Genomic DNA, 27,933 nt, shown 5'->3' on the forward strand with positions numbered 1-27,933 from the left:
CCTCGCACAGTGCTGGGGCAGTCAGTTCAATTGCTGTATGCAGCATACCCTGACTTAATTTCAAAGCCTGCAACTGTGAAATTGCATCCGTTCAGCCCCATCCATCCAATTTTCTGGCTGCAAGGTGTTTGCTCTTTGTCATTCTTGGATGGGAAGGGGGAGCAGACGAGGCTGAGGTGTTGAAAGATTTTTAACAGCACTTGGTTGTGCAAGTTCCCTTCCATGTCTTTTTGTATTAATGGTATGTGTGAAATACAACTGGCTAAACACACCTTTTAAAAGAATCCTGAGCTTGGGGAGACCAGTTGTGTCTGAGGGCTGAGATGTGCTACATCTGCACCACAGAAAATGAAGTTCGGTGCCACCTACACCTTTCTTCCACACTCCTTTGTGTAAGCACAGTTGCCAGGGCTCCCATGACAGTGTCACTGCCTGTGGTGCTATCTAAATAATTACTGAAGCCTTGTGAGAGACAGAAAAGGTTTAGAGGTAAAGCACAACGTGATGGTAATTTTGCTTCATTTTCCTCTTGCTGATAAAAATGCAGCTTGTGAAAGAATGAGAACTAGAGAATGGCCCCAGGGTGTTTTCTGTTGCTGGTACAAGTTGATCTATTTTTCATCTTCAGAATGTTCTTTCTCCGTCTTTTGTTGTTGTTGGTTTTTTTCCCCCTCTTTTTCTTTTTTTCCCCTTATTCATTGTTTTATGCTTTTGATCCTTTCCTTTTCTTACTGCTGCAGCTTTCTAAACCATGTGTCGATAACCTATTATGCTTCTTGCTAAGGATGATTCAGCCTTCTGTAGAGATGGCTGTTGTAATCACTAGCATATAGCAGCCTTACTTTCTTTATGATAGTAATACCATTTGCATTCTAAAATCTGTCTTTTCTTGTTTCAAAGTTGGTCTGCATTTTGGGAATCTGGTGTTCTGTGCTAAAACGAGCACATTCCTTTTTCTGCAAGCAGTAATTTATTAAACTGCCAGATTCTGCAGCAAAGAACAGAAGGGCATTATATATGGATGCAGCAGAGCAGGAAAACAGTCATCAGAAATACAAAAAATACAATTAAAAACTCCCTACATTTTGGGATCCCCTCCTTGTGGAGCCTTGTTTGTAAAATTTATCTTGTTTGTGGCTTGTGTGAGAAGTCCACAAGTCCTGTTTGCACATGTTTGAATGTGCTCGGCTGATCTTAAGACTGTCGTGTCGTGTGTTCTGTAATGTTGGTTTCTTTAATGATGACTGAATCATCTAGAGCATTGCAGTTCATTAGTCAGGAGGCTCTTGAGGATTCCCCTCCCCCTTGGGATGATCACAGGCAAGTCACCACTGCTAACTCTCATATACAGACTTTGGCTAATCCATCAACAGAAGTGGCATTAAGGACACATCTTTGCAGCCTGTTAGGCACAAGGAAGTGTCTGTGTGCACCTTCTGACTGCAGCTGGGACCTCTGTCTGCTGCAAGAAACTCACTGTACTGAGAGGAAGAGAATTCTCCACTCCAAGTCAAATGCTGTTCTGAAAGGAAAAGGTTTGTTTTGGATAAAGAAACAGTTCTGAACTGGTATCTTTTTAAACACCCCTGCGTGTTGTATTACCAAAACTGATGTTTGATGTTACCAAAAAGTATGCTCTTGAAGCTTGGTTGTTCAATTCTGCTCAGGTAAGGAGAAGCAAACGTCCTAGAGTGCATCCCTGGTGTTCTCACAGTGTAGGAATGGGTTTCTGTGTGTCTGTGTGTGCATTTACTGAGCAGTTTACATTGCTTTACTGCAGCAGTTAGGTATCATATGATTGTCAGATCCCATAATCACAAGAGTAATTGCAGTACTCCAAGTGAAGTGGCACAAATCTATAGTCATTTGTTTTACCGTGCTCTTCAAAAATACCCATTGTGGAGCAATTTACTGTTAAAGGCTGTGGGAACAATACTTCCAGATTCAGAGGTCCCACAACAACATTAAGCAAGGTGTGAAAACTGTGTTTAAAGCTTATGTTTACTATTCGTTTGTGTCATAGAGATCTGTTTTTTCACTGACTATAGGTGCTCTTTCTCCCCGTTTAATCTGGATGATGCTGATTTAATTTAGATGAAGATAATCTTCTGACATTCCTAGCTTTAGTTTCCTTTCAATCAGCAAAACTGGGTCACATCTTGATGATAAATCAGTAACAGCTGAAAGCTGAGCAGTGATTTAAAGCCAAAACAAAAATACCACACAGGGAGCTGTCAGTGCAGGAGGGAGGGAAGCAGAGCAGGCATTGATGGCTGCAGGGATAACCAGCTTTGCACCGTTTGAGGGTTGAAGGAGAGGTGGCAATTTGTAATGATTTTTCTCTACCTGTCATGAATTTCACTTGGGACTGGTAAGGTGATTACAGAGAGATGGTAGAAGAATGAGGATCTGGTGAAATAGAAGATATATACAAGAAATATATCGTAACAGGTGCACACGGTGGCTCCACAGCTCATTGTAGAAGCGTTATGGCTGGAAAGACTGCTAAGATTGTCTTGTCCAACCATCAGCCCAGAATTTGTCAGCCTAGAATGGTCACAGGCAAGTCCTCATTTGTATGTAGAGCCTGGAAGATTTCCTTTTGCTTTCTGTTCTGTTTTCCAGGGAAGGTTAACTTCCAGGCTCTGTTTTCGTATTGCAGCCATGCTTGACGATAGGTTTCTGATGTTTTTTTCATGACATCTTTTAATTGGGCCCATAAATCAGCAGTACCTGGCAAGCACAGCTCAGGCCTGCACTTCACATGCTGCTTCGCACATAGCAGATTCACTCCAGAAGACCTTGTAGTATTGAGGCCTGTAATGGCCATTTTCAAGCAGCTTTACCATTGTGTTTGTTTCAGTGATGCGCTAAATCTAAGTATGAAGTACACCTTCATCAGGAGTCCAGAATCTGGAACTTTGGCATCTGTGTGATTTGACCCCAGCTGTGCTTAACATGGTGTATTCAGCAAAGGCAAGAAGAGGAAAATGGATGATCCAGAGGTATTTCATGATTGAAACTGCAGCATGTTATTCTTAGAGGGCTTCACTCAGTGAGAACTTTTCATGGGAGTTTGAGTTTCTTCTGCAGCTTTGCAGAGTGCTCCAGAATGGGAGAACAGAGCACTTTTGGAACATGGGTTGGCTGAGACTGAGTTCCAAAGGGGAAACATGGGAGACAGTGATATCCCTGTCCTTGTCTCTCAGGTGTAGGGAGGAGCAGGACCAGCAGGTGTGGGTGGCCCTCTGCAGGGGAGGTGAAGGGAAAAGCACAGTTCTGCACTTTCTAAATACTAGATTTCCACACTCTTAGACATAATGTACAAAGCAGAAAGTCCTGTTATTTTGAGCAACCAACTGAGCTGGTGGCAGTGAAGCAGGCAGGGATTCTGTTGAAATCCAAAAATGCACATCTATTTTTTTTTAGTAGGAAATAATTAAGTTGTTCATTTGCTTTCTTTAAAAACTGTTATTTGTAAGATTTCGGTCCAGCTGATTTTCTATTTAAAGTAGAAACAACTACTTCTAAACGTACTAATAATGCTTAAGCAAATTACAAGTGAACTATGAGGGTTGGCCATGTTAATCGTTAATTTTATTCATAACAGGAAGTAATTTATCTACTAAAAATATCTGGTAAAGGTTTGCAACCAGATTTCATTAGGTACCCATTTTGGTTTATTTTTGGGCCCTAATTGCCTTTGCTTGGCACACTTTTCACCTGTGTAAGTACAGAAATCGTTTAGAGGAGCTCGTGCTGTTTCTTCTCCCATAAATGTTGGCAGAACATCCAGACTCAGGTCTCACCTCAAGAACAGCCGATATAAACTTGATTTATGTCTGGGATGAAATCCACATCAGCAGTGTAATTGTGTGCAGGGAGGTAGGACGCACACACCAGCTGCTCTTTCATCTTTCTGGTAGTGAAGGCTCTGCCTTCAGATGGGCTTCCTCCTTTAATGCACGAGAGACAGCACTGCCAAATGCCAATAATTCTTATTGTGTCATTACAGAAAATGTAAGGTTTTTTTGCCTATTGATTTTGGGGAGGGGGAAAGACTTTACATGAGAATGAATTAGCAATTAATCCTGGTAACATGACTGTGCAGTTTCCCAGGCAGTGCTGCTGTTTTGGTGTCATTCAGCAGACAAAACACTGTTTTCTTTTTGTCTGCAAGTAACATTTAGAGCTGGTAAATGCTAAGCAGACGGTCAAAGCTGTCATGCATGGGATGAAAGACGCTGAGTAAGATCCATAGTGCCAGATAGACTCTAACTGCTTCCCTTTAATCTGGCAGAGGAGTTGCTGTGTTTCCTCTCCAGCAGCAGCTGAGTCCCTCCAGTGACACTGCCAGCTGCTCAGGATGGTGCCTGAAGGTGAGACCTCTTGCATTCCCCCTCCTCCTCCCCATCCTTCCCTGGTGTCCAGCCTGGGTTCATGCTGGTGAAAGGAGGTTGGTGAGGAGTCAGTTAGGCTCTCCTTTACTCACTTGTGTGGTTGAGTGTTGGTCTAATCAAGCAGAAGCTGCGAATCACATGTTATGATTGTCATTTGTGTGAGCCAAGGAGTTTACAGGGAAATTTGGCAACGAGTTAAACTAGAAGGGCCAAAAGGATGCTGCCAAGAAAGTACAAGCTGTAGAGTCATGTGAAAGGTGGGAGCGTGAAGGGGTTGGAACCCAGTAGCAATGTGGGCTTGTCAAAGAAAGGGAGCTGCAGAAAGTGATGGCCAACATTGATATTAATATGAATGGCCTATTCCACGTAAAGTCAAATTGTGTGCATCTGAAACACGTGCTTGGGAAGTTTCCTACCTAAATGTGTCCTGATCTATTAATGTTTACTTCTAATGCTGTTTTTATGTGTGCTAATAATATGACCCTGAGCAACCTGATACAACTTGGTTGTAATTTAGAAGTTATCTCCTTTCTAAAATGAGGGCTAAGATGTCCTCCCAAGGTCTCTTCTAACTAAAATTAAGTAGTAAATCTATAATTCTACATGCAGTGAATCTATTATGAGAAGTGTAATAATGTTATATTATGAGAGGTTTTTTTTTCTTCTGTGCATTGTGATATCTTAACATTTCTGTGGTTGTTAAGTCTTTTAGTTTATTCTCTACATCATGTTCTAATTGAGTTTTACATACCTTTGTATTTGTTTTCTTGCCAGAATAGATACAGGCAACAGAAGATACTCTTTATAATACTTGTTAAGCAGCAGTTTGTTAACTGCAAAATACTGTACTGGTGTTTACTAATTAATTTGCACAGTCACCCAGTTAGAATATGTCATCTTCATTTTAGAGACAAGGAAACAAATTAAAGGAAATTAAACGGTTTGGTCAAAGTGTTGGGGGCATCGTTGTGAATGAAATATATTTTGTGCGTATGTTCTTCCAGTCTATATTGCCTCCCAGGACTGAGCCTGGGTATAAAACTGCAGGCAGTTTGCTTACCAAAATGTAACTGAATGTTGAGATTCAGCAGGGACCAAACCTTATGGGAATACTGTGAGATGTTGCTGAATGCCAGACTAAATGGGACGTCACTGCCGCTCTGTGAAATATGCCTTGATTTTGCTGCTGCTTAAGTATCTTTTGTGAATAGTATTACTTTATCAAAATTAGGCTCATAGGCAACTCATAGCAGTGGATCCTGTGCTTGATGCTTATATGTCTTTATAAATAATGACTCCTGTGTATCTGTGCAAAAATTGGCTCACAAAAATAAAACATCTCAGGAGAGCAAGAGGCTGCCTCTAATACAATTACAGCCTTGCTCCCTTCCCACTTTTTCACATCATGAGTTTTTCTCAGCCTGATAACACTTGAGAGCTTGCCTTGTGTCAGTGACAAGGAAGACCAGGGCTCAGTTTTGATGGATGCTGTCATGCTGAGCTTGTTAGCAGTTCCTTGGCTTGGACCGGTGTGAGAAGCTGATGTATTTAAATGAGTTTGTGTGTGGGTTTGTTTTGTAACTCCGGTACAAATCACCTTGTGGTTACTTTATTAAATTTATAAAAGCTTCTATGGATAAGTGAGGACTGCATCAAAAAGGAACCAAGAAGCAGCTGTGGATGAGACCAGTATAGAAGCAGAGCCAGATCGGTGTCTGTGAGCTGGCAGGGGGAGTGACTGCACCACAGTAACACCTTATCCAGTCTGCAAGGAATGGAAGCTCATCAGCTAAGCTTTTGTTGTAACAACCTCCATCATGAAAAAACTTCTAGGAAAAATGGGGAGGATGAGCAAACAGGTTGTAGATACAAGCATTCTTAGATCTAAGGCAAGGACTGATTGATTTCTTCTGTCCCTGTAGAGATTTGCAGGCTCTGGGCAAGCTAGTTACTTAGAAACAGTCTCCTGTAGGTATTCAGGTTACCATAAATCTTTTTTTCTTTGGATTTTATTTATGCTGTTATACTAAGAAAGTTGAGAACAAGTGCATTTGTGGAGAGCAACACTGAGTACTCGTTCCCATGTTGCAGCAAGGAAGTTCAGCTCTTCTGTGGGGCCGGAGCAGAGTACAGCTCACTCTGGAACTGTTGTGCAATGTTACGAATCTTGAAGCCATTTGGGAGCAGCTGTAAAGGAGTGTTTGGTTGTGGCCAGAAATGAGAACATAACCCTCGATGGAAGGGGCTTCAAAATGTCAGTATTTTTATCTAATACAGGAGCTGTATGCCCAGGTGTTAAAAGCATTAAATACTCGGATGTGCTGCCCTGATTGCTGTGGTAAGCCTTGTCTGATTCAGTTCCTCTGGAATGGCAAGTGGAGGTGAGGAGACAGGGTAGATGTGGGATGTGGGAGGGCAGCCCACAGCACATCCTTCAGTCTTGTGGATCTGAACTCTTTCCTGAGGCTGAGGTGCTGGTTAAAGCGCTGTGAAACCAAAGAGGCAATGGAGTTTTTGGCATCTCGCAGTGATTGGGGAAGATGTGAGTCAAATGTTTATGTTCAGGATGAAATACTTTTCAGGCTTAATTTATCTCAGAGGTCAAAAATAAAACAACAACACAACACAAACCTGTTACCACTCTTGGCGTTGCTTCTAACCCAAGCAATCCAATCTTCATCTTTCAGGACCTGGCTTAGAGACTTGTGTCTCTGAAAGCTTAGAAGCACTGACCTCAAGAGGAGAGGTAATCCATCTCCTGTTTTTTTCCACTCCCCAGAAGTTCATCCCTTAAGAACCAGGGATAACTTCATTTCTTGTTGGTTAGAAAACACCATGCTATAAAGCTGCGTTGGGTATTAGCTTGTGATTTCAGAAAAGCTTATGATTTAACAGCAAGCGTTCATAAATCAAACCAAACTTTATGTGTCAGGAAGTAGTAGTCAGGGTTCTGTTATTGGAGCAGAAATGTATGTTGGAAAGAAACCTTCTTGGGCAGGTCAGGAGGAGAGACAGAAAAAAATAATCTCAAGTCTTTTTTAGCTCAAATAAGGAAAAGGACAAAGAAAGAAGGATTTGAGTTTTGTGTAGTTTATGCTGAGTTTTTGTCACTCGTGTTTCATCAGGAAATGGAGTGTACGTGCACACTATTGGTTTGCAGTGCATGGTTGTATAGTCATTCTTTAACATCTATAACACAGTGGTCATTTCTTATACAGCTCAGCATTCACTCTGTTGCATTTTGGTGGTGTGGAGAGCTTAATGGATCTCCCTTGGGCATGTCTTCCTTCCAGTGACAGAAATCCCAGCACAGCCACGTGACTTGTAACCGTGTAATGCTTTTTTTTTTTTTTTTTTTTTTTTTTTTAAAGATATAAAATTTGGGATTTAAAATCCTGAACTCAAAACTGATCAAAAATTGCTTGAAACAAGGGCAGCCTGTGTCTAGGACACAGTTTTTGGGCAGCCTGTGTCTAGGACAAAATGTTTTTAGGCAGCTTGCTTAGTTTTCACCTGCTTGCTTTCTTGTAGTGATTCAAGTGTTTTCCAGATGCTGTGTATTGAAACAAGATCATGAAGTCTCAGTGTGTTTGAAAGGCCAATCACTATAGGTGTACCATTAAGGAAGAGGATGATTTTATCTTGCATCTCTCCCCAAGTGTCCTGGATAATGATGCTACTATTTATCCCTTAAAAGTTGTATCAGTTGTGATGAGAATTGATATTCTTCCGCCCCCTCCTCCCACTTCAAACAGTTATACTATGAAGATTGGGGTACAGCGGAGAGACCATGATTTCATATCAAGATGTTGTAATGGAAATGACTTTAAAAGAAATTCTTCCCAACTGAGGAAGAAGTATCTTCAGAAACAGGCAGTAAACTTATTTGGTGGCATGGGAGAGCCTAACGGGCAGATATGAGACCAGATGCACAAGAAACTATAAAATACAGTATATCTGAAGACGTATATTTATTAAAGAAGAAAATTAAAACATGTCCTGTGTAGCTAAAGAATCCATTTTAACTGGTTTAAACAATACACTGAAACTTGTCTAATTCTGAATCACTACTGTTTCTAATAGGAGATCAATCAAAAAAAGCTTGAGAGTCAGTGTAAGGCAAAGCTTTGGGTGAGCAGGTGAGGGAAGAATCATGATGTAGTTGAATGGTATTGAAATTAGATTTTAAAAAGCAAAAAAACACCCCCCATTTTCAAGTTAAACAGACTTTGTATTAAAACCTCGAGTCATTCTGTTCATTGTAACACTTGCCGGATAGGAGAGTGTTGCTTTTGTTTAGAGTCTTCCATCCAGAAGAGCAGGACACCAAGGTGTGTATGGGCTGTGTGTACAAACGAATTCATTTTTTACATATAAATATATCTTTACCCATTATTGATGTTCAGCCAGAGGCAGAGAAGAGTGTGATATGAATTCGTAGCTCTGCTTGGCAGCTAAGACTGCTTCCTATGAGAGAATAAATACAAACTGCAGCTGAATGTGCAGGGACACAGAGGCAGCTCAAGCTCCATGAGGCCAGTCTGGTTTTGTTCAGACTTCTCATGTGTGCTGCTGAAGAGGAAAATAACTTTGCATCTTTAGTTAGCAAAGAACATCAGTTATGTAGCTGGTGCCCGTTTTCTGCAGTGTAGATTGCACCAGTGTTGGAATAGTTTGTCTTGTAATTGTGCAGATTTCAATTAGGCATTGAAGTGTTTTGGTTGGCCTGGTGGTGAATGATCCCAGGCAGAGTCATATTGCCAGTGTGAGTTCTCCTAGATGAGCTTTTAACAAAGTTTAGTCTAACCTGAACAGTGGAAAAAGTAGATGAGAAGGAAAAATGTGTGCTGTTGGGATAAAACAGCAATGCATACTGGAATCACTGTCTTTTATGGAAATTTGGGCAGTCCTACAGAGTAGCTTCAGTTCTCAGTTACTTGTTCAACATCAAACTGTTATGTTCTCAAAAGACTTAAATAGCATGGAAGTGCAGGGTGAGGGTCCTGATGTGTCCTTCAGTGGGGTGCTTGCTGGAATTATCAAAGCCACTGGATTCCACCCTGAAAGCAACCTAAGGCCTGGAGAGCCCCGGGGCAGGGCAGTGTGATGGTCAAAGCTTAGACAGGATGAAGCACAGGGTTAAGTATTTGCATCTGTAAAACAACTTCCAAGCCTATGTATTGATGGAGTGATTCCTTCTAAGGACAATTAATTTGTATATGGAGTAATACGTAATCTTGGCTCAAGAGTGAGCAATATGACTGTGTACAAAAAGCTATAGCAAATACTTGGTACAATGCTAATAAGCTGCCATGGCTACTTGTAAACCTGCTGAGCTTGTTCACTGAAGGTTTTTTACCACCTCTGTAGAACTTCCTCCTTCTTTGGTCTAAAATTAGAGCCCAGATTAGAAGGGAAGCAGGGAGAAATCCACGCGCTTCGCTGATTGTCACCAGAGATGCTTTTTTCTTTCCTTTTCTTTTTAATTGAGGCAACTAAAACCTGGATTCGTATGTTCTTGGCTTCCTCCTGCCTTTTATAAACTATGAGATGTGGCGGAATTACGTCTCCAGCTTTGCAGCACAAAGGATTAGCATACATGGTAAACAGTCCATAAAGCTGTCAGAGTGCAGCAGAAGCTCACAGCAGTTTGTCTGTGTGATGACTGATGGGCTCTCAGGTAGCTAGGGAACAGCTGGGCTGAGACAACAACAGCAGAACCGTGTAGAGCTGATTGCTGTGGCAAAACTCTATGTTGCTGATTAAATACTTTGTCTTTACAGGCCGGGTCTCCTTTTTCACCTCTGGATCAGAGAATCTACATCGGGTGGAAAAGGTTCACTGGGGCACTCGCTATGCCATCACCATCTCCTTCACTTGCAACCCAGACCATGGCATTGGAGATCCAGTCTTGATGTAATTCCTCCAGGGGTGGAACATGAGGTCAGATGGAACAAGAGAAGCCCTGCAAGAGAAATGGAGATAACTCTTACAGACTCTCATTCAATTAGAATCTCCCAGATGTAATAATTTATCTTCAGTACGTGCTGCAAACAGTGCCTTAAGGACCATCTTAGATGTGGTATATTCTGTAAAAGGTTTGTCTTTATGTGGAATCCTGTGGTCGGTTCTTTATTTTTCTACTTATTTATTTTGATTCTTCAGTGTAAATATTATGAACTACATTTGGACCATATCTTGATTTGACACCCCACGCTGCTGTTAAATCCTGCAGTCGCTTCCATTACTAATGAGATTTAGGAAGTTTGACCAAAGTTAATTCAGCAAGAGGAGTGCTATTCTTTTGGGACTATCTCCTCTTGATAGCAATGTGTTCTCCTTAGCACATGCTCTACACCTGTGGTTTGACTACTGGGCTTTACTTGAACTTTTAATAATTAAATTATTTTAGACTATTTTCTGCTACAAACAGGGACCAGTTAATAGGATGTCAGCAATACAGCCTTTTAGTTAGCCAGAAAGCTCATTGCTTTTGGATTACAAATGCAGTGGTGCAATAGGGAACGGCACCACAGCGGACTCCTCTGACCAGAATGCAGCATTCCCAATGCACCTCACTTTGTCAGTGCCACCTTAATGAAGATGATTAATTTCCTGGTCAGAAAGAACATGCTGGGTTTGAAGGAGTGTGACCACTGAACTGTGTACATCAAGGATTAAAAGGAAAGCTGGGCAGTGGTAGTCAGGCAGCCTGTATTCATCTGATGGTTCAGCTGTCTGAATTCCCAGCTATGACTGTAGGATTTGAGAGCAGCACAGGTGAGAAGAAAGTTTGCTCTGTGGTGGTTTTGCATGTGCTGGTCTCTATAGACTTGATCCTGTAAACCCTGACTGGCTGCTTGGACAGCTGGGTAACAAAACCACACGGAGCAGCTGTGCGTGGTATGTGGGCTCTGGGGGAAGTTGGTGTCCATTTACATCTTAAACTGAAATGCTCTCAAGCTGGAACTCACTTGTAAAACAATTTGAAACATCTATTTATTGGGCCTAAATTTAATCCTAAGACCCATTTTAAGAGAGCTCTTGACTTCTGTTAGTGTTGACACTGCTTACACATCCTGTGTAGTGAGGTGCTGTGTTTATCTTGTCTGAGAACAATGTTTTATCTGTTTCAGAAGGTTTACCAATAACTTTTTTGGGGGGAGATTTCTCTATTTTGGTTTAGCACGAATATTTCTATCAGCTTGTATCATTAGGGTACGACATTATTAGAACGATGAATTGTTCTCTGCAAAGAGAAAGGGATGATTGCACTGCAGCACAGATGGAAAGAGAAACAATTGCAGCAAAAGGCTTTTGTGGGCCAGCACGTTAAGGAAATTGCAGGAAGAAAGTTTGTTTTCCTCAAATTCTGAAGTAAATGTGTTTTTTCTTCTGAGACCTGAGAGGGGCTTCCTAGTCCTTCCTAGTCTCCAAGGAGTTTTGTTTCAGTGGCAGGGAAATAATGTCATGATTTGGATTCTTTATCTGATTCCTTGTCTCCAAGGCTGTGAATTCAAAGCAAGTTGCATCCCACTCAACTTGCAAAGGCAGACCAAGATCACCAGCAACAGTTCTACTGGCTTAAAACTTGATTTCCATCACCACCTTATGATTTAAACACAGAGCTTTTACCACTGCTATCAAAGAAACGTAAATACCAATGGGCCTCTGTGGATTTGGGTTCGATTCTCTGGGTTGAGGAATAAAAACTGAGGGCCCTACCATTTTTTTTTATTACTTTTCTGTCATACAGGCTTTGAGTTGCACTAAATGGAAGTGGCACAGTTGGAGCTGCCCTCTATAAAACACTGCTTAACAGGAACGTGTCAGGCCATGGGGGAAATCTCAGCTCTCAGATTTTAATCTTCTGAAGATCCTGTACATTGTAATGTCTTCCAAACACGGTGTGCTCCTCCCGTAATGTGAACTGACTGGCGTTCAGAAATAAAATCCAATTGGTATTTGTGTCTTCTGGGGTTTTTAAGCTTCAGTAACGTGTTCAATGCGATGACCAAACCTGTCAAATGCCATTTGTGAGAAATGTGTGTGCTTGCACCTGGTAACAGAGTTTGTGTTTTGAAAGAAGCACAACAATTCAATATGCTGCGTGTTCCAGCACTAATCAAGATTTTCATGGAATCACCAAGGTTGGAAAAGACCTAAAGATCATCCAGTCCAACCGTTAATTTTGTATTTGAAGCTTCAGTATCCGGACTACTGAAAGCAATATCGAGATCTGTATAGAAATTAAGTGACAAATGAGGGAATAGAGCACAATCTAAAAGATTCTAATTGTATCCTCCAGCAGGGAAATAGTAACAGCAGGAAGGCTGATGTTCCTAAGGCAGATTGGAACCTGCAGAATTTAGCGATGGTTAGAAATAAGCTTGACTTAATTTTAGTCCCCTAATAACTTTTTATTAAGGGTATCTCTTCCCCGTTTCTTGACAGATCATTTTGAATCCGAAATCCTGTAATTGCTGTTGATAACATCCATCTGTCCTCTTTCAGGTTCAGCCCGTCTCTCACTGCTGGGAAACACGGTGTTCCTTTGCTCAGAATGCAGATTGAGGACAGGATTTGTTGTAGTCAACTCGCATAAATCTGATGCCAAGCTGCTGCAGACAAGTGCTCTTAATCGAACACCCAGCATCTGGCTTGATGTTTCCCAGCGGTGTAAAACCTTCTGTATAGAGCTCTCATGGTTCAAGTAACATAAAGAAGGGTTGGTATGTGGCCAGTGGGAACTGGGGCAGAATTTGAGCCTTGTCCCTTAAAGCATAATAGTTGAAGGTACTTAGGAATGTTAATTTAAGCATCCTAAAAGAAAGATAAAGCCTGTTTGTGTGAAATAAAGGCCAGGGTGAAATAGAAAAGGCATCAGGTGACCAAAACAGGCTTTGAATCCCTACTAAGACATCGGGTAACACTTCTGGAGGGCTGATCCAATGATACTTTGAAAATGGTTTCTCTATTGAAAGATGCTGGAGAATATCAGGATGTCTTGTTAAACTAACAGGTACATGATCAGATTTGGTCTCTGACACACACCCAGCTTTCAGCACTATACCATGCTCTTCATTTTATTCTTTCTTTTAATCCTGTACAACTGGGTTGCTGAGCACTGAGTTGGACCTCTTGGGATTTTTCTCACGTAAAATTTTCAGGTGTGGAAGCAGCTGTGGAATCATTGTGTTTTCTTTAACACCCTGTAAATAACTGAGACCCATCTTGGAGATGTGTTGTTCCCCTGAAACGTTACAAGCTCCATCTGAATGAATTTCAAGTCCAGAAAAGCTTGTTGGAACACTCTCTTTACAGAAAGACCACGCTGTCAAGAAATCCTGGGTTTCTTTCTTCATTTCCAATAGAAGCAGGAGGAAACGCAACCCCACTCCTCTGCCCCTAAGCAAAGAAAGAAAATCTCAGCTCTGGTCTCTCCTGCTTGAGTCTATTGTGAGGAAACCCAACCGAAGATTCCAAGAATAGCAGCAGAGTGATTTCCTTCATGAACCGCAGATGGCTCTGGCACACATTGATCACCAGCCTCATTCAAAAGGCAGACTTTCAGGAAATCCAGCACAGAGAACCTCTGTGAAGTGCTGGTAATTCCCTGGTGAGTGGCTATTGCTCCTTGTAAAAAGAGCACAGAAGTGTGGAGTTGTGTTTGCCTTATCTTCACTTTTGTAAACCTTCTTAAAAGGCTGAAAGCTGATTTTACAGCTTGTTTGCTGAAACCTACCAGTCAGCTCTCCTTTAACAACAGCCTATTTATCCCTGAAGTGTCTGTGTAGGCACACTTATCATCTGTACCAGCATGGGTGGCTTGTACTAAAGCTTTACAGGAGGGAAAATAACTCCTATTTCCAAACTGTGCATCTTTCTTTGATTCTGTTCCATCATCTCCTCTCAAATCTCTTATTTCATCTCACTTCTGGCCTAGCATACTTAAGCTCACTCTGCATTCTAGCCTGTACGAAAGCCCAGTATTGCTGACTGTAGCTCTGTCATGCTAGCACATTTAAAATAGCAATGCTTCAGGCACCCAGTGTGTTTCAGTGGACAGACCCCCACATGTGGCTTATTTTTCTGAGCCATTTTCCTGCATCCTTTTTAACCCGTGCTGTATTCAGCTTGAAGAAGAATTTTTGGTTGTGGTAAAACTGTCAAGTGTTCAACTTCTGCTTTTCTTTCTGCTATTGTTCTTTAACTTAATACTCCCTTATTTTTCTTCTCCTACAGCACTGTCCCGGCTTAAAAGGATGCCTGTTATTTCAGTGAGGTGTTTGTTTCCATCTCACCTGTTTTCTTACACAGCTGAAAGAATGACAAGGTAGGGATCCGTGCTGTTGAATGAGCTTGTTTTGGGGAAAACTTGTGGATAGAAAGTACTGAATTCTCAAATAGACACAAAAAAAACCAACCCTTTTTTGCTGTTTATCATCAGTGGCTGTTTTGTATTACGGGATGAATCTTGTTAGGGGATCCCTGCTGGTAGAGATGCCACTGCATGTGTAGACCAGGCTGCAGGATCACTAGGAATGCTTGGGTGCTAAGTGCAAAATCACAAAAGCAGCCTTTAAGCACCAGCTCTTTCATTTCTGTAACCTTCAAATGCACCCAAGCAAAGCAAACCCCTCAAAATATCTGGCTTTACTGCTGGAAAATTCTGAGGCTTTCCTGGCAACCTGGACTAGTTGAATTTCTGAGCTGTGGGGTCAGATACGTCACTAACTGCTGTGCCTTCAGGCAGCAGAACCACTGGTGGTGCCTGAAATCACAGCATCTTGGAGAAGGAAAGAATCCCAGTGCTTCCTTTGAGACTGCTTTTCACTGCCAGGATAAGGTGTGGTGGATTTACGCTTTGTCATTGACCTTCCTGGTGTATTACTTTGGTAGACAGAGCATTAAATCTGGCAGGGCCATAAAAAGCAGTGGGTCCTCATGGAGTTATTTTGCATCACTTGGCTCTGAATGGTAGTTTCTTCCATCCCCACCGGCAGGAGAACGTTTTTATTTCTGTTATATGTCATTACCAAAGAGGAGGAGATGTGTTCTGGGAATCCTCTTTGCATTTAGGGCTTTAAATGTGACTCACTGAACACCCACATACAAAGAGAAGGCCGCATTCCAGCAGATGATTCCCAACTTTGACAGGTGCTGTGAAACCAGGGAAGTCTTACCTCATTCAGTCCTTGCACTTCTCAACAGACAATGAATGAGAAAATGATCTTGCATTCTTTCTATTTCACAATTGCAGTTGTGAACCATAAATGTGTTTTGTCATCGTTTTGGAGGGTGATAGAAAATAATTAAGGAGGAATTCCTTTCCATGGGGAGGATCAGGATCAATGTAAACTTTGCCTGTTGTTCACTAGGGTGAGAAATAAATACAGCAAGTCAGGCAGAGGGAGAAGTTAAATAGAAGGTTAAATGGAGGCCAACATGCTGCAAAACCTATCGCTTCCAGTAGAAGTTAAACACGTTTCCACTCTGTAGCTCAGGTTTGTATCTCGGCTTTTGGGCAGGCCATTAAAATTTGTCCTCTTCCTGATCATTCTCCTTGAACAAAATACTTTGGCCATGAAGCATGCACAGAAGGGCAGTAATCAAAACCTTCCCCTTGCTAAATCCTGCAGGGAGGTAGCTTAGACTTGAGCATCTCAGAAGTAATTTTTCTGCCTTCGGGTGATGGGGAGGATGGCAGAAGTGAAGGTGCTGACAGCAGCTGTGCTGCACGCTGACTCCCCTGGAGTGGGAAACATAATGGGACTGTATACTTATAAACAAGGGCTTGTACATGAATGCTACAAATGTGGCAAAGCAGCAGGAATATCTCTAATTAAATCATTTCACGGAACTGGAAAAACAGAAGAGCTTTGAGCTTTAAAGCTTTCGTATTAATGAATGAGATTGAATGAATGATAAAGAGATCAATTAACTTAATAGAAAAAGTAAATGTCATTGGCTGTCTCTCCCCTACTCAGCAGCTGTTATTGAACCTGAAGTTTTCTTCCAGCTGGGGATGAACGCGTGGGATGGATGGACAGCAGGGCAGAACACAGTCTGGCCATCAGCCTGCTCCCATCCACACCAAATGGATGAGATTTGAGCTCTCTGGTTTACTTGCTGGATGCAGGCAGAAATCTACAGATGCACAAGACCTATCATTTAGGAGACAAGTGTTTTCCAGTTGCATTCAAGGCCCTGAAAGCTGAGGACACCATGTGTGCATCTGAGACAGCTTTCTTCCTTGAGCATGTAAGTGACTGTACCAGAATGCCAAGTGAAATCCATGTCTAAAGTAGCTGCCTTGGGGAGGTGTGCGCTCATCGTCCCTGGGGGTGCTCAAGAACCATGGAGATGTGGCACTGAGGGACGTGGCTCGTGGGCATGGAGGGGTGGTCAGTGGTTGGACTTGGATGATCTTAGTGGTCTTTCCAACATTAATGATTCTATGATTGGGAAGAACACAGATGTGGAAGGAATGTTTGACTCAGTGGTCGTAAGTAATTGGAGTCTCCTTCAAAATACTGGCCTGGCCATAAATGTTACCTGAGTTCTGTTTAGGTGTAATAGTCAAGAATGGTTCCTAGCCACATGAGCTTTACCACTGCTAGACAGCTAAAATACTGAAAATAACCTGAAATTGGAGAACTCCTTAAAGCAGCGTTTTGTAGCACTGACATGTTGCAAGCAAAGCCAGTCTCTGGATTTGGGCACAGACTTAAACCAGCCCCGGGTATAAACTTTTACAAATGACTCAGGTGAAGGTTTCTAATCCTCTTCTTCTGCTGAATACCAGCAATGCTGCTGTTCTGGTACCATGGTTGCCTTGGCTGCCTCTCTCCTCTGCTCCTGTTGGCCCCAGTGCTGTGGCCTGTGGGTACCACTGGGTGCAGGCACCTCCCAGCTGCTGGGCTCAGCCACCCGCCTCTCCTCCTGGAGACAGTTACTCTAAACAGCAGGGCTGGTGTTTATCCTCAAGGCCGTGACTCCATCAATTCACCCAGTTTACGTTGGGGAGAGGCAGTAAAACGTAATGCTTGGAAGAATTCTGACTGCGTGCACTCCCACACAAAAAGCCAAGAAATGCCTTGTTGGCCCCCAGCCCTTCATGGGGTGGGTAGTGGAGACCACCCCAGCGTGAGGGTCAGGGCCTGGGTGCTGTGCTCTGGCTGCCAAGTTCTCAATGCAGTCAGTATCTGCGATGGGGAGGTCACATCTACCAGGGCTGGGAGGTGGTGGCAGCAGAAAGGACTCTATGGAAGGGAATGGGAGAATGAAAGGGTGTTGAAAGAAAAGAGTGAGGATGATGAGACTGGAGGGGAGGCCTGACAGCAAAGCCCTGCTCACTGTGTCACTGTCCAGAGTGGTATAAAGGTGAAACCTCCTGCTGCTGAAATGCTAATTGCAGGAAGCAGAGCTGACTGGAACATCCCAGTGATGCTTCGTGGGGACCAATGTCACACCTGCGGCATAATGAGGCTCCAGCAGGTGGGAATCCCTTCATGTGGACAGACCAAAACAGGTTCTGAGAGACAATTCATGAAGTACTGAGAGTTCAGATCAGTGTTTCTCCAGCCGTCCTCTGCTAATAGAGCTCTGTAGCTGCTCTGTGTCCTGCTGTTTCCTTTGGGGCAAGGAAAGAACACCCCCTAAAGCTCCTCTCCTTGAAATCACAGAGCTCTCATAGAGCTGCTTTACGGCTGACCCTCTTCTCAAAAAAGCAACATATAAAGTCAGCTAAATCCCACCAGGAGCTTCCCTGTCCCCTTGGCAGCTTGGACTCCGAATGGACAAATCCATTAATTGCTTGATTTGTTATCATTCCAGATCACTTGTTCTGCCTGTTTGGGAGTTACATTCCTCAACAGGTTTGGATTCAATTTCATTCAACAGTTTTGTAACCACGGGTAACTGCAGCAGTGACGTGGCTGCGCTCTGCTGTGAGGAGGCTGTCACGGCTGTCAGGCTTTAAAATCAACCTGCTTTGACAGCTCTTCTGCTTTGCAGAATTCACCTTGCAGAGTCTGCTCTGAAAAAGCAGGTGAAATTATTTTCCTGTTTGCAGCATTTAGTCTAAAAGGGAAAGAGGAGCAGTTCGTGAGTGCCTTTGTGAAAGACTGATAGGCCTCCAGAGATACAAGGTCTGAGTGTTTTCTTTTTAGGGAGTACGTGTTAGAATAAGTTTACTTTGTTCCGGGGCACATTGTGAAGGATGAGGTTCAGTACACTTCATTTTGTGCCTGGATTGGAGGAACCCATAAATTGTAGAGGTTTTGGAAGTGCCAAGGGCAGATAAGCCTGCCTGTGGTCAGCAAGGGTTGCGAGGCTTTGCTTTTCTTCTCCTTCCTTTCTGAATGTCTGCAGCATTAACTACTAGTTCTAAATGAAGCTGCACTCATCTCGATTCCGGTGCTATCACTTCCTTAGGTCCTTTCCTCAAAACTCTCCCAAATAGTCTTCAAATGCAATCAGTTACGAGCCTGCCCGAGCTCTCACACAGACACCCAATGTTCTTCATGCAACAGTAAAACCACAACAATAAGCTGTAAAGGAGTTATAATTTCTTTCAGCTTTGTGCACCGCCATGTCTGGAGGCCCTGGAAGTTTATCCTTGCTCCAGAAAGACTCTCTGGGTAATAGATGAGGAGGCGCCATCAGTGGAAGGCAGAGAGAGCAGAGCTGCTGCTTCCCACCAGCAATGCTGGTAAGCGAAGCTTTTCAAACTCAGGTAAGGTGAGGGCTGTTTTGGAAAGATTAAAATCAGCAGCGATTGAACGAGCTCTTAATTAACCAAATATTCCCCCTGCTTGGCTTTCCAAATTATTCAATAACTGAACAATTATAATGAGCTCAGCAAGTAATTACAATCCATAGCAGACCGTGCCCTTGCCAACTGCAGCTTTCTCAGCACCAGCTGTGAACGTGCCAGGAAATGAAGCCCGTGAGGTGTGAGTCAAACAGCTGAAAACAGGAACAAACCACCTCGTTTTGGAGGCAGTGGGAGGAAAAAACTGCTGTCTCCATCCCAACTCTGTGCTGAGTCCTCAAGTGTGCAGTCCAAGACTTAGGAACCACCACACAATCAATCGGTGTGGATCAAATTTGTAGCGATGCCTCTTCAAGGATGCTCTGGCAAAGCAGGGCAAAGAGGAGGCTTAAGCTGGAGCAGCAGCCAAGGAAATGTCCTATTTTGCCCCCAGCTATGCAGACTGGAGCTGTGGGATGCAGACTCCTTGGCTGGAGCTGCAGGATTTGCTGGGAGCAGACACACAGTGCCCACTTACTTTCTGGTTATGCTGTAGAAATCAATAGAGACTTCTGCCTTCTCCCCAAGCAACAGATGTGGGAGCTATGACACTTCCCAGGGCCTCACACCTCTCCCTGCTTGTTTTGGGGTCTGGGGGCACTTTCCCTCTGGAGCAAAGTGGGGAAGGAAGGACTGCAGCATGAGGCAAAGCAAGGATGGAGCACAACAGAAACCAAATAAGAATGGAAGATTAAAACAAGCACCAAAGGCAGCAACGCGCTGAAAGCAAAACAAGCCTACTGAACAAACAAACTGAATCCATGATCCTTCTGTAATTGCTGCTCTCAGTGTGGGCAGGAGGTTCAGCCTGCGCAGAATGAGGGGAATGCTGTTAAGGTGCAGGTCCAGGGCTGAAGTCAGTAATTATCCACATTCAGAGCCTAAAACACACACCTCACAGCTCCCTAAGATCAACGTCTACTGCAGAATGTGAGAGAAGATGGAATGCCTGTTAAGATGCTGCTTTGATGCTGTTTCTTTTCTGAGGTCTAAGCTGGTGCCCTCCCTGTTTCCATGCACCTTCTTGCAGCATGTGGCTGCGGCAGCACTGCCTTCCTGAGCCTCCTGCCAGCCTCAGGCAGTTTCTGTGTGATCCCATTTGGGTTAATGAGCAATCTGCTGTAGCACAGTAAAGTTTCACCTTCGCCTTGTGCAGGCAGCAGAGCCCTCTGCCCGTGCTGGGCCCCACGCTGGGGCTGTGTGCATGGCAGTGATATTGGGGGGACATGAGAAGTTTTCTCAAGTTTAAAGCTTTTTTCTTTTCTCCTGCCTTTTACTGGATTAAACCCAAGACTTGTCGCTGTACCCCCTCTCTAAATAACAATAGACAGTGAATTCTGAGGGCCCCCAATGCCTGGTAGAGAGAAGAGTCACTTGGATGGAGAGAGGGAGAAGAGTGGGTGCTGTTCCTGCTGTGCCCCCACTTAACCCGGAGCTGCAGGGCTCTCCCCATCACTTTCTCATCCTCTCTAAGAGAAGATGCTGTGAAGACAGAGGCGGCACTTGGAAATCGGGGGGACGTGTGCCACAACAAACTTGTGTCTGTACTAAAACAAACAAACTAAAGCAGCAAAGCAAAGCTACTCTGCTGCTGTTTGCTCTGTGGGCAATTACTCATGCTTTGCCTACTGCAGGCGGAGGTTCCTTGATTTGATCATTCCAAAGAGATGCCAAGAACAATGACAGGGAATGATTCCCTCACCTTCACCAGCCCACTGCTCCCCAATCCATGGGGAGAAAGAGACTGCCAGCAGGTGAAGAGCAGAGAGTTTGCAGCCCGCCATACCTCCTGCTCTTGGCTCTCACCAATGGAAGGGCTGTGGTGCAACGGTGCAATGAAATAATGATGCTTTTATCAGGAGCATCATTCCAGCCGTGCTCTCTGTGACGCCAGCCAAGCGCAGCTGCCATGGCTGCGGGCTGAGCGATAATCTTCACTGCCTGCCTGCCATTAATCTAAAAATGGATGAGGAGTTCTTCTGGTTCACAAACATTCCCTCCCTTCGACCACTAATAGCCAACTGGAATCCCAAGCTGTCCCTAAAAGGAGAGCACTTTACTGCTGTGCATAATGCCGATCATCTGAGGATCTCAAAGCATTTCACACGTGTTACTGGTGTCTTAATAACACTTGTGCAGAGCACGGAAACCGCATTGCTGGTTTATAGACAGCAATGGGGGGCTTCTGCGAGGTCACACAGTGAGTCCCTGGGGTCGTGAAAGAGCAGCCGGGGCTTCCCACCTCCTCCCATGGCTGATAATCTCCCCCAGCTCAGATGTCAAGTGCTGCCCAGATAGGTGTACAGCATCACAGCCCTTGTACATGTGGGCTTTATTAGCTATCTTGTTCTAAGCCTGCTTGGGATACTTATCAGCAGCTTCGGGATGAATGGCTTCACCATGAGAGTCCTGTTGCTAGTGATGGGGAAGGAAGATAACTGTACATTGAGAGAGATCAGATAACCACTGCCTTGTGCTGCTGCTGCTGCTCCTGAGCCCTGACACTAAAGCTGCTTTCAAAACATGGTGGTGGAGGTCAGAAGAACAGCATCACAACTGGAGCCTGAGATATTCCCTTCTACAGTGTTAAGCGAAGGAAAACAACCTCTTATGAAGGAAAAAATAGAGACTCAACATATCTGTAGGGTTTTCTAATGCAGTGTCTCCTCCTGGGGTGCCGTCTTGCATGAGCTGCCCCTATTGTTCCCAGATATGAAGCCAAGAAACTAAATGGCTTAGAAGTGTTATGAGTTTGATGGAAGTGTCTGATGAGGTTTGCAGGAGCACGTATGTGAAGCACTAACTGTCTCCAGAACTTGGTGTTTATGGACACACCACATTTAGATTCAGGAATCTGCCTTGCTTTGTTTGGATGAATTCATATTTGTTTTTAGTTAAGAATTCGGGAGCTGAATTCAAGATCCTAATGGGCGTGCACAAGGAAAGGCTGACGGCACCGTAGTGAGACGTGGCCGAAATGAACTCAGCAGCTCTCACTTCTTCCCCATCAGCTCCATTTTGGTTTGAGCTGTGCCAAGTGCGGCTGACACTGCTGGGTGGGTTGGTGTTGTGTACCCTTACTTGTTACTTTTCCTCCAGGTAACTTGATGGAGCAGCTGGGTAGGCTCTTTCCCAATACCAAAGAAAGTCAGCAAACACTTCACCTCGCTCCTTGCTGGAGAAGCATTCCTAGTGTATACAAAAATACTTCATTTACACTAAAAATTAAATGGCCTGTGAGTTCTAAGGAGGATCACAAACTCAGAGCCTCAATGCCAGAAGAATTCTTCAGAATTCCTGTTTCTCATGAGAAGTTGCTGCTATGTTTTTGAAGACAAAGCAGTAGCTGCGCTGTCCTTGTTTGTTGCAGAGGAGTTGGGCTAGATGACTTCTAAGGGTCACAGAATCATAGACTCACCTCCAAGTTCATCCAGTCCAACCACCCACCACCACTAAACCACATCCTTCACTACACCATCTACATGTTTCTTGAACTCCTCCAGGGATGGTGACTCCACCACATCCCTTGGCAGGCCATTCCAGCACCCAACCACTCCTTTGGAGAAGAGTCCCTTCCAACTCCAATGGTTCTATCATTTCTTACAAGCCGTAGCAATTAACTCAGAATTCCCCAGAATAAATCTGACAGTAGCAAGCATATAATATGGCAATAAGACACCTGGCCAGGCTGGGCTGCAGTCAGTCACCAACCCTGGGTGTTTCCATGTGTGCTGCCAGCAAGGCTGTGTGAAGTGATGGGTTTGCAAAGGAAGAAATGCAGGAGAGCAAAGTAAGCACTTGGGCTTCTGTGCTAACAGACTCTTTTTGTCCAGAAGATGCTGCAGTAACGTTATATATTAAGAACTTAAAAGCTCTCATGTAGTCAGGTTGAAAACCCTAAAATAAAAAGCTCATTTTCTTCCTCAGAACCTCAGGCTGGAAGAGTGCTGCTGCCACCAGAGGGACTCCGAAGTACAACGGCCGATAGTGGGGCTGACTTCAGGATTTCCCTCATCTGCTCCCACTGGAGGTTCGTGCACTTTCTATTCTGACCGTGCTGACGGGGCACAGATGGTGCATTCATTTTGGGCACAGCAAATGTGTCACCCTGCCCGGTCTCCTCAATTAATGCACCCAGCTCTGCAAGGTACAAAGTGCCCATATAATCACCCCTATTTCGTGGGATTTCCTGGTATTCAGACACACAATAGGCACTAAAAATGACTGCTAAACTAAGACTTAAAACGTTAATGATTTGCTTGCATTCAGGACTAAATGGCAACGTGGGGTTTTTAAGCATTTACCATAAACACGCTGTTAAAAGGCGCTGAGGAGTGCGATGAAAAATGTGTGATTCAAGGTGAAGTCTGCAGAAAGTCAGTGAGACCCAAATGTGTTCTGCATGGGGAGAATGAGCGTTCTCACTTGTCTCACGAAGCACAGCCTTTTCTCTTTTCAAGTGGGAGCAGAGAAATTGCTGTCACTGCAGTCGGTGCTCTCCCTTAGATTAAAGGAAGGAGCGAGCACTCGAGATGAGCGTTTTTCTTTCATCGTCTGCTGCTTTTTTGGGGAGAGGGGACAGAGCGAGACATAAGAACCTGAAAGCCAAGGGATGCTGCAGAAGGTGTCTCATAATGAAGCTGTTTTCCTTCCTTTATAATAATGTCTGGAGTTTTGCAGTGAGAACCCAGAGTCCTAAGCTCTTCCCAGATGTTCTGTGTGAGCAAAGCTGCCCTGCATGGGAATCCTAAAAGATGTGTCAGCCCCGGACAGCACTTTGTGCCATGGACACGAGGCAGGAATCCTGCTCCAGAGTTATCCACTAAGCTGATTTGCGTTTGCTGTTAGACAATAGGATGACAGTCTCCCGGTGCAAGCACACAGAGAATCGTCCAGCCTTCCCCATTTACAGACAGAACTCAGGTTCAAACACCCACCCTTGCAGGATATTTATTAAGCAGTCAGAGCTGCTGCCTTTTGGCACTGTAGCTGCTCCAGCGAGACAGTAAGAGAGATGCTGTTTATACAGCCCGTCTCTTAAACTGCACTCTGGTTCCTGGGAGTACGAGAGATTCCCCAAGAGCCGCCGCGTTCCCAACGCTCTGCGCCTGGCTTTGCACCTGGGAGGATGCAGTGTTGCACACTGTGCTGCTAACAGGCTGGCATTCATCATGCACAGCAGTGCCCTCTGATTGCTGGCCAGTTTGTCTTGTTAAATAGGCTCTCCCCTGCCCAAATGACACGCTTTATGGTGCCAGACAGTTTACTGGTTCTTTTCTCACAGTAAAAGCATGCGGGTTCACCAGAGCCCAATGGCAGAGAAGAGCAGCTCTGGGTGGGTAATGTGATGAGTGACAAACACACAACATTTCAGCTTCCATCTGGATGTTCCCCATCAGCCCCTTGATGCTGACTGCGTTGAGGCTGCAGCATGATCCTGCTGGGGACAGCGAGGGCATGGCCACCCAAAGTCACCCCACAGTGTGTTAGGACTGTATACTTAATGTGCTCTTATTTCTGTTCCCACGAACAACTCCTTTCCAGTTTCCCTTTCTTGCTGATAACGATGGTTTTAGTCTCGTTGGCACTAGATGGTTTTGCATGTGATTTTTCTTAGGCAGGAAGTGCACTCCCTAATGCTCCTCTTGATACCTCTACAGCTCTCCCATCTTCCATTACAGCTTCCATCACATTCCTTTGTGTGACATACACACTATTCCTATGGAGTAAGCAACCATCCTATGGCAGCCTTGTCATGCTGTGGGGGAATGGTGGCCTTTCAAGGATCTTCTCCTTGGGCCAAGCACTGGAAACCAAACCCAGCAGCACTGTGGAGGGTTTTTCTGATGCTCCGAGGGCATCACGGCATGGCACAGCACACCTTGGGGATGACAAATATGCTCCAACCTTCTCACACCACCTTTCTGCTAAGGCTTACAATCATAGTATCATGGAATGGTTTGGGTTGGAAGGGACCTTTAAGATCATCTAGTTCCAACCCCCTGCTACAGGCAGGGACACCTCCCTCTGGACCAGGGCTTATCTCTGTTGTTCTTACAGGGCAGTGACTTCCAGCCTCAGAAATAGGAAGGAAAGAGAAAGGAACAATAGCTTCAGAATGAATAATAATTAGAAATGAATTAGTTCCTGAAGAGTTGTTCTTTTCAAGTGGTGAAGGCTGTTCTGCCCTACCAGTTCCCAGCCAGAACTGTGCTCCAGTGCCCCTTGTTCATAATGGAGTTGGCACCATCAAGTTCATTTCTACCACCCAGCTTGGAGGGCAGCAAAGTGGGTCCCAGTATTTCAAACCAAGTCCTGTGGTTAGAAGTAATATATGGCAATGCTATGGTCAGTTACTTATTCCCCCTCCCCAAAAGCACCCCAAAACCTGCACCTACATGAAGAATGCCTGACAGCTGGCACAGGAATTTGTTTCCCTGGTCTTCATTCATCCTATATGTGCCCTGGGGGGATTATTTTTCTCCCCTGGTAAATGCATCCCTCTGGGCTGGAGGGGGCACCTGGTGGAGGTCAATACTTTATGTTATGAACAGAGGTGTTACAGCTTACAGGAATTTCTAACACCTGGGGAGGAAGTTTTGCACTAAACGCAACGTGGGAAGAGAGTGAACAAAATATACGGAGGCAAAAGGCTTGTGATGAAATGTCATGAATCAGTGGGTTCCTTCTGTGAGTCTCAGGATACACGTCTCAGTCATTATTTTGGAGCCTCGGGTCTTTGAATGTTGACATTACAACCGTTTCTTTTTTCCCTTCCAAAGGAAATTCTCAGACTTTCCAAACTGTTGTCTGCAGAGAAAGGGACCGACTGGGAAAAAAGCAACAAACTCCCCCCCAAATGGTGGGAAATTAAAATGGTCTTGGGTAGAACACCTGAAATATTACAAGCCTTTGTAGATAATCCTGTGGTTTCTGACAGCTTACCTCGTGGTATCTGAACGCTTAGAGTTTGCAGCGCTGCTGCAGTGAATTTCAAAAGGGAGGCTTTAATCCTGAGCTGTAGTGCACCGTAATGTGACAGGAAATAGAAAAAGGGGCTTAAGGGTCTCCTTCGGCACACTTTGAACAGATAACGGGGATATATAGGGCAAACCCAGGGCTAGCAGCTAAATGAAGTGATCCCAGGGCAATTTCAGACCTTTGTGGATCTGACCCAGCTGTAGCCTGAGGACAACAAGGGAATCACACAGGAGGAACCGCTCAGAACACAGCCTGAAAGGAGTTTTCTGAAGACCTGAGCAAAGTATCCACCTCACCCTCTGCACCCAAAGCAGAGGGATTCACCCACACCAGCTGCTGGCAGGACTCCCCCAACAGCCCCAAGCCAGAAAAACAATTATAACACATCTCATGGTATTCGAGCACACAGAACTGCTTACACAGAGTGACCACCAGATGGGAGGTCTGAGGACCCTGTAGGGCAAAGGGGGCCCAAAGCCCTACCTCAGCCAGACGCTCTTCTGGTCCTGGTGTCTGCAGAGAGCCTCCTCTTCCTCACTTGTCCTTCAGCGTCGCCATGCCCAGCGCCTCCGAGCTGTAGTCGTATTGGTTGCTGGAGGACATGGAGCGTCCCCAGGAGCACTGCAGGTTGGAGCCCCTCTTGCGAAAGGAGGAGGTGAAGCGGTAGAAGTTGCGGTGCCTGTTGCGCAGGTACTCCCGGTAGTTTTTGGTGAGCAGGGTGTAGAGGAAAGGGTTGATGCAGCTGTTGCTGTAGGTCAGGCAGGTCACCAGGTAGTTAATGCACTTTTGGGTTTGGGTGGTGAGCTGCAACGGGCTGCTGTAGAGTCGCACCAGCTGCCAGATCCAAAAAGGCAGGAAGCAGGCCCAGAAGACCAGCACGATGCTGAATATCATGATGAGGACCTTCTGCCGCGGGGACCTCTTGCTCTTCTCCTTGTGGGGCGGGTTCCTCTGGGACTCCAGGTAGGTCCTGGCCAGGCGCGTGTAGAGGAAGCCGATGATGATGCCCGGGGCCATGATGCTGGTACTGAACAGCACCGTCAGGTAGGTCCGGTAGGCGTCCATGCTCCAGGTGGGCGCGCACATCCTCTTCACCTTGCCCTCCGCCTTGCTCCCCTCGGTCAGGGTGACCATCAGCATCATGGGCAGCGTGAGGAGCAGCGACACCGACCAGACGGCGCCCGCCGTCACCTTCCTGTATCCGCGTGAGCGCTTCAGGGTGTCCAGGGGCCGCGTGACAGCCAGGTAGCGCTCGGTGCACATCAAGGTGAGGGTGAAGATGCTGGCGTGCATGGTGAGCAGGTCCAGGCTGAGCAGGATGCGGCACCCCAGGTCTCCAAAGTACCAGTCCTGGGCCAGGTAGGTGCAGACGATGAAGGGGATGGTGGAGAGGTAGAGCAGGTCGGCCAGGGCCAGGCTGACGATGGAGCTGTACATGGGGGCGGCGCAGCGCGCCGAGTGGCACATCACCACCAGCGTGTACACGTTGCCCGCCACCCCGGCCACGTACATCACCGACAGCACCGTCCCGAAGTCCGACGGGATGAGCAGAGGGCCGCCCTCGGGGGGGCCGCCACCGCCCGCCGTCCCGTTGTCCCCCGCCGCCGCCGTCCCGTTGGGCTCCATAGGCGGCGGCGGCGGCCCCACAGCCTCGCGGCGGCTCCGGCGGCGGCAGCGGCCGCTCCGCCCCCCGCGGGATGCGGGCGGGGCCGGGGCTGCCCCCGGGGAAGGGCC

At 45.2% G+C, this 27,933-nt stretch overlaps 2 protein-coding genes across 2 annotated transcripts in view; one reads left to right on the top strand and one right to left on the bottom strand.

Annotated features, from left to right (window-relative positions):
• OGFOD3 (2-oxoglutarate and iron dependent oxygenase domain containing 3) overlaps positions 1–12,370 on the top strand; it is a 30,627-nt gene extending 18,257 nt beyond the window's left edge. The window contains exons 9-10 of the mRNA XM_072352288.1: positions 7,088–7,146; positions 10,184–12,370. Of these exons, the coding sequence (XP_072208389.1) occupies positions 7,088–7,146; positions 10,184–10,315 (191 nt within the window). The 3' untranslated portion in view covers positions 10,316–12,370. The remainder of the gene's footprint in view (positions 1–7,087; positions 7,147–10,183) is intronic.
• LOC140259877 (urotensin-2 receptor-like) lies at positions 8,359–27,854 on the bottom strand. The gene is made up of 2 exons (XM_072351607.1): positions 26,683–27,854; positions 8,359–10,365 (listed from the first exon to the last, which is right to left on the bottom strand). The coding sequence occupies exon 1, from the start codon at positions 27,823–27,825 to the stop codon at positions 26,734–26,736; it is 1,092 nt and encodes a 363-aa protein (XP_072207708.1). The 5' UTR covers positions 27,826–27,854; the 3' UTR covers positions 8,359–10,365; positions 26,683–26,733.
• Between the last annotated feature and the right edge of the window lie 79 nt (positions 27,855–27,933).

This window comes from Excalfactoria chinensis, chromosome 17, assembly GCF_039878825.1.
Source record: "Excalfactoria chinensis isolate bCotChi1 chromosome 17, bCotChi1.hap2, whole genome shotgun sequence".
Lineage (NCBI taxonomy): Eukaryota > Metazoa > Chordata > Aves > Galliformes > Phasianidae > Excalfactoria > Excalfactoria chinensis.

Excerpts from the sequence above, each read along its gene's own strand:
- LOC140259877 (XM_072351607.1), bottom strand. The coding sequence starts at position 27,825 with ATGGAGCCCAACGGGACGGCGGCGGCGGGGGACAACGGGACGGCGGGC.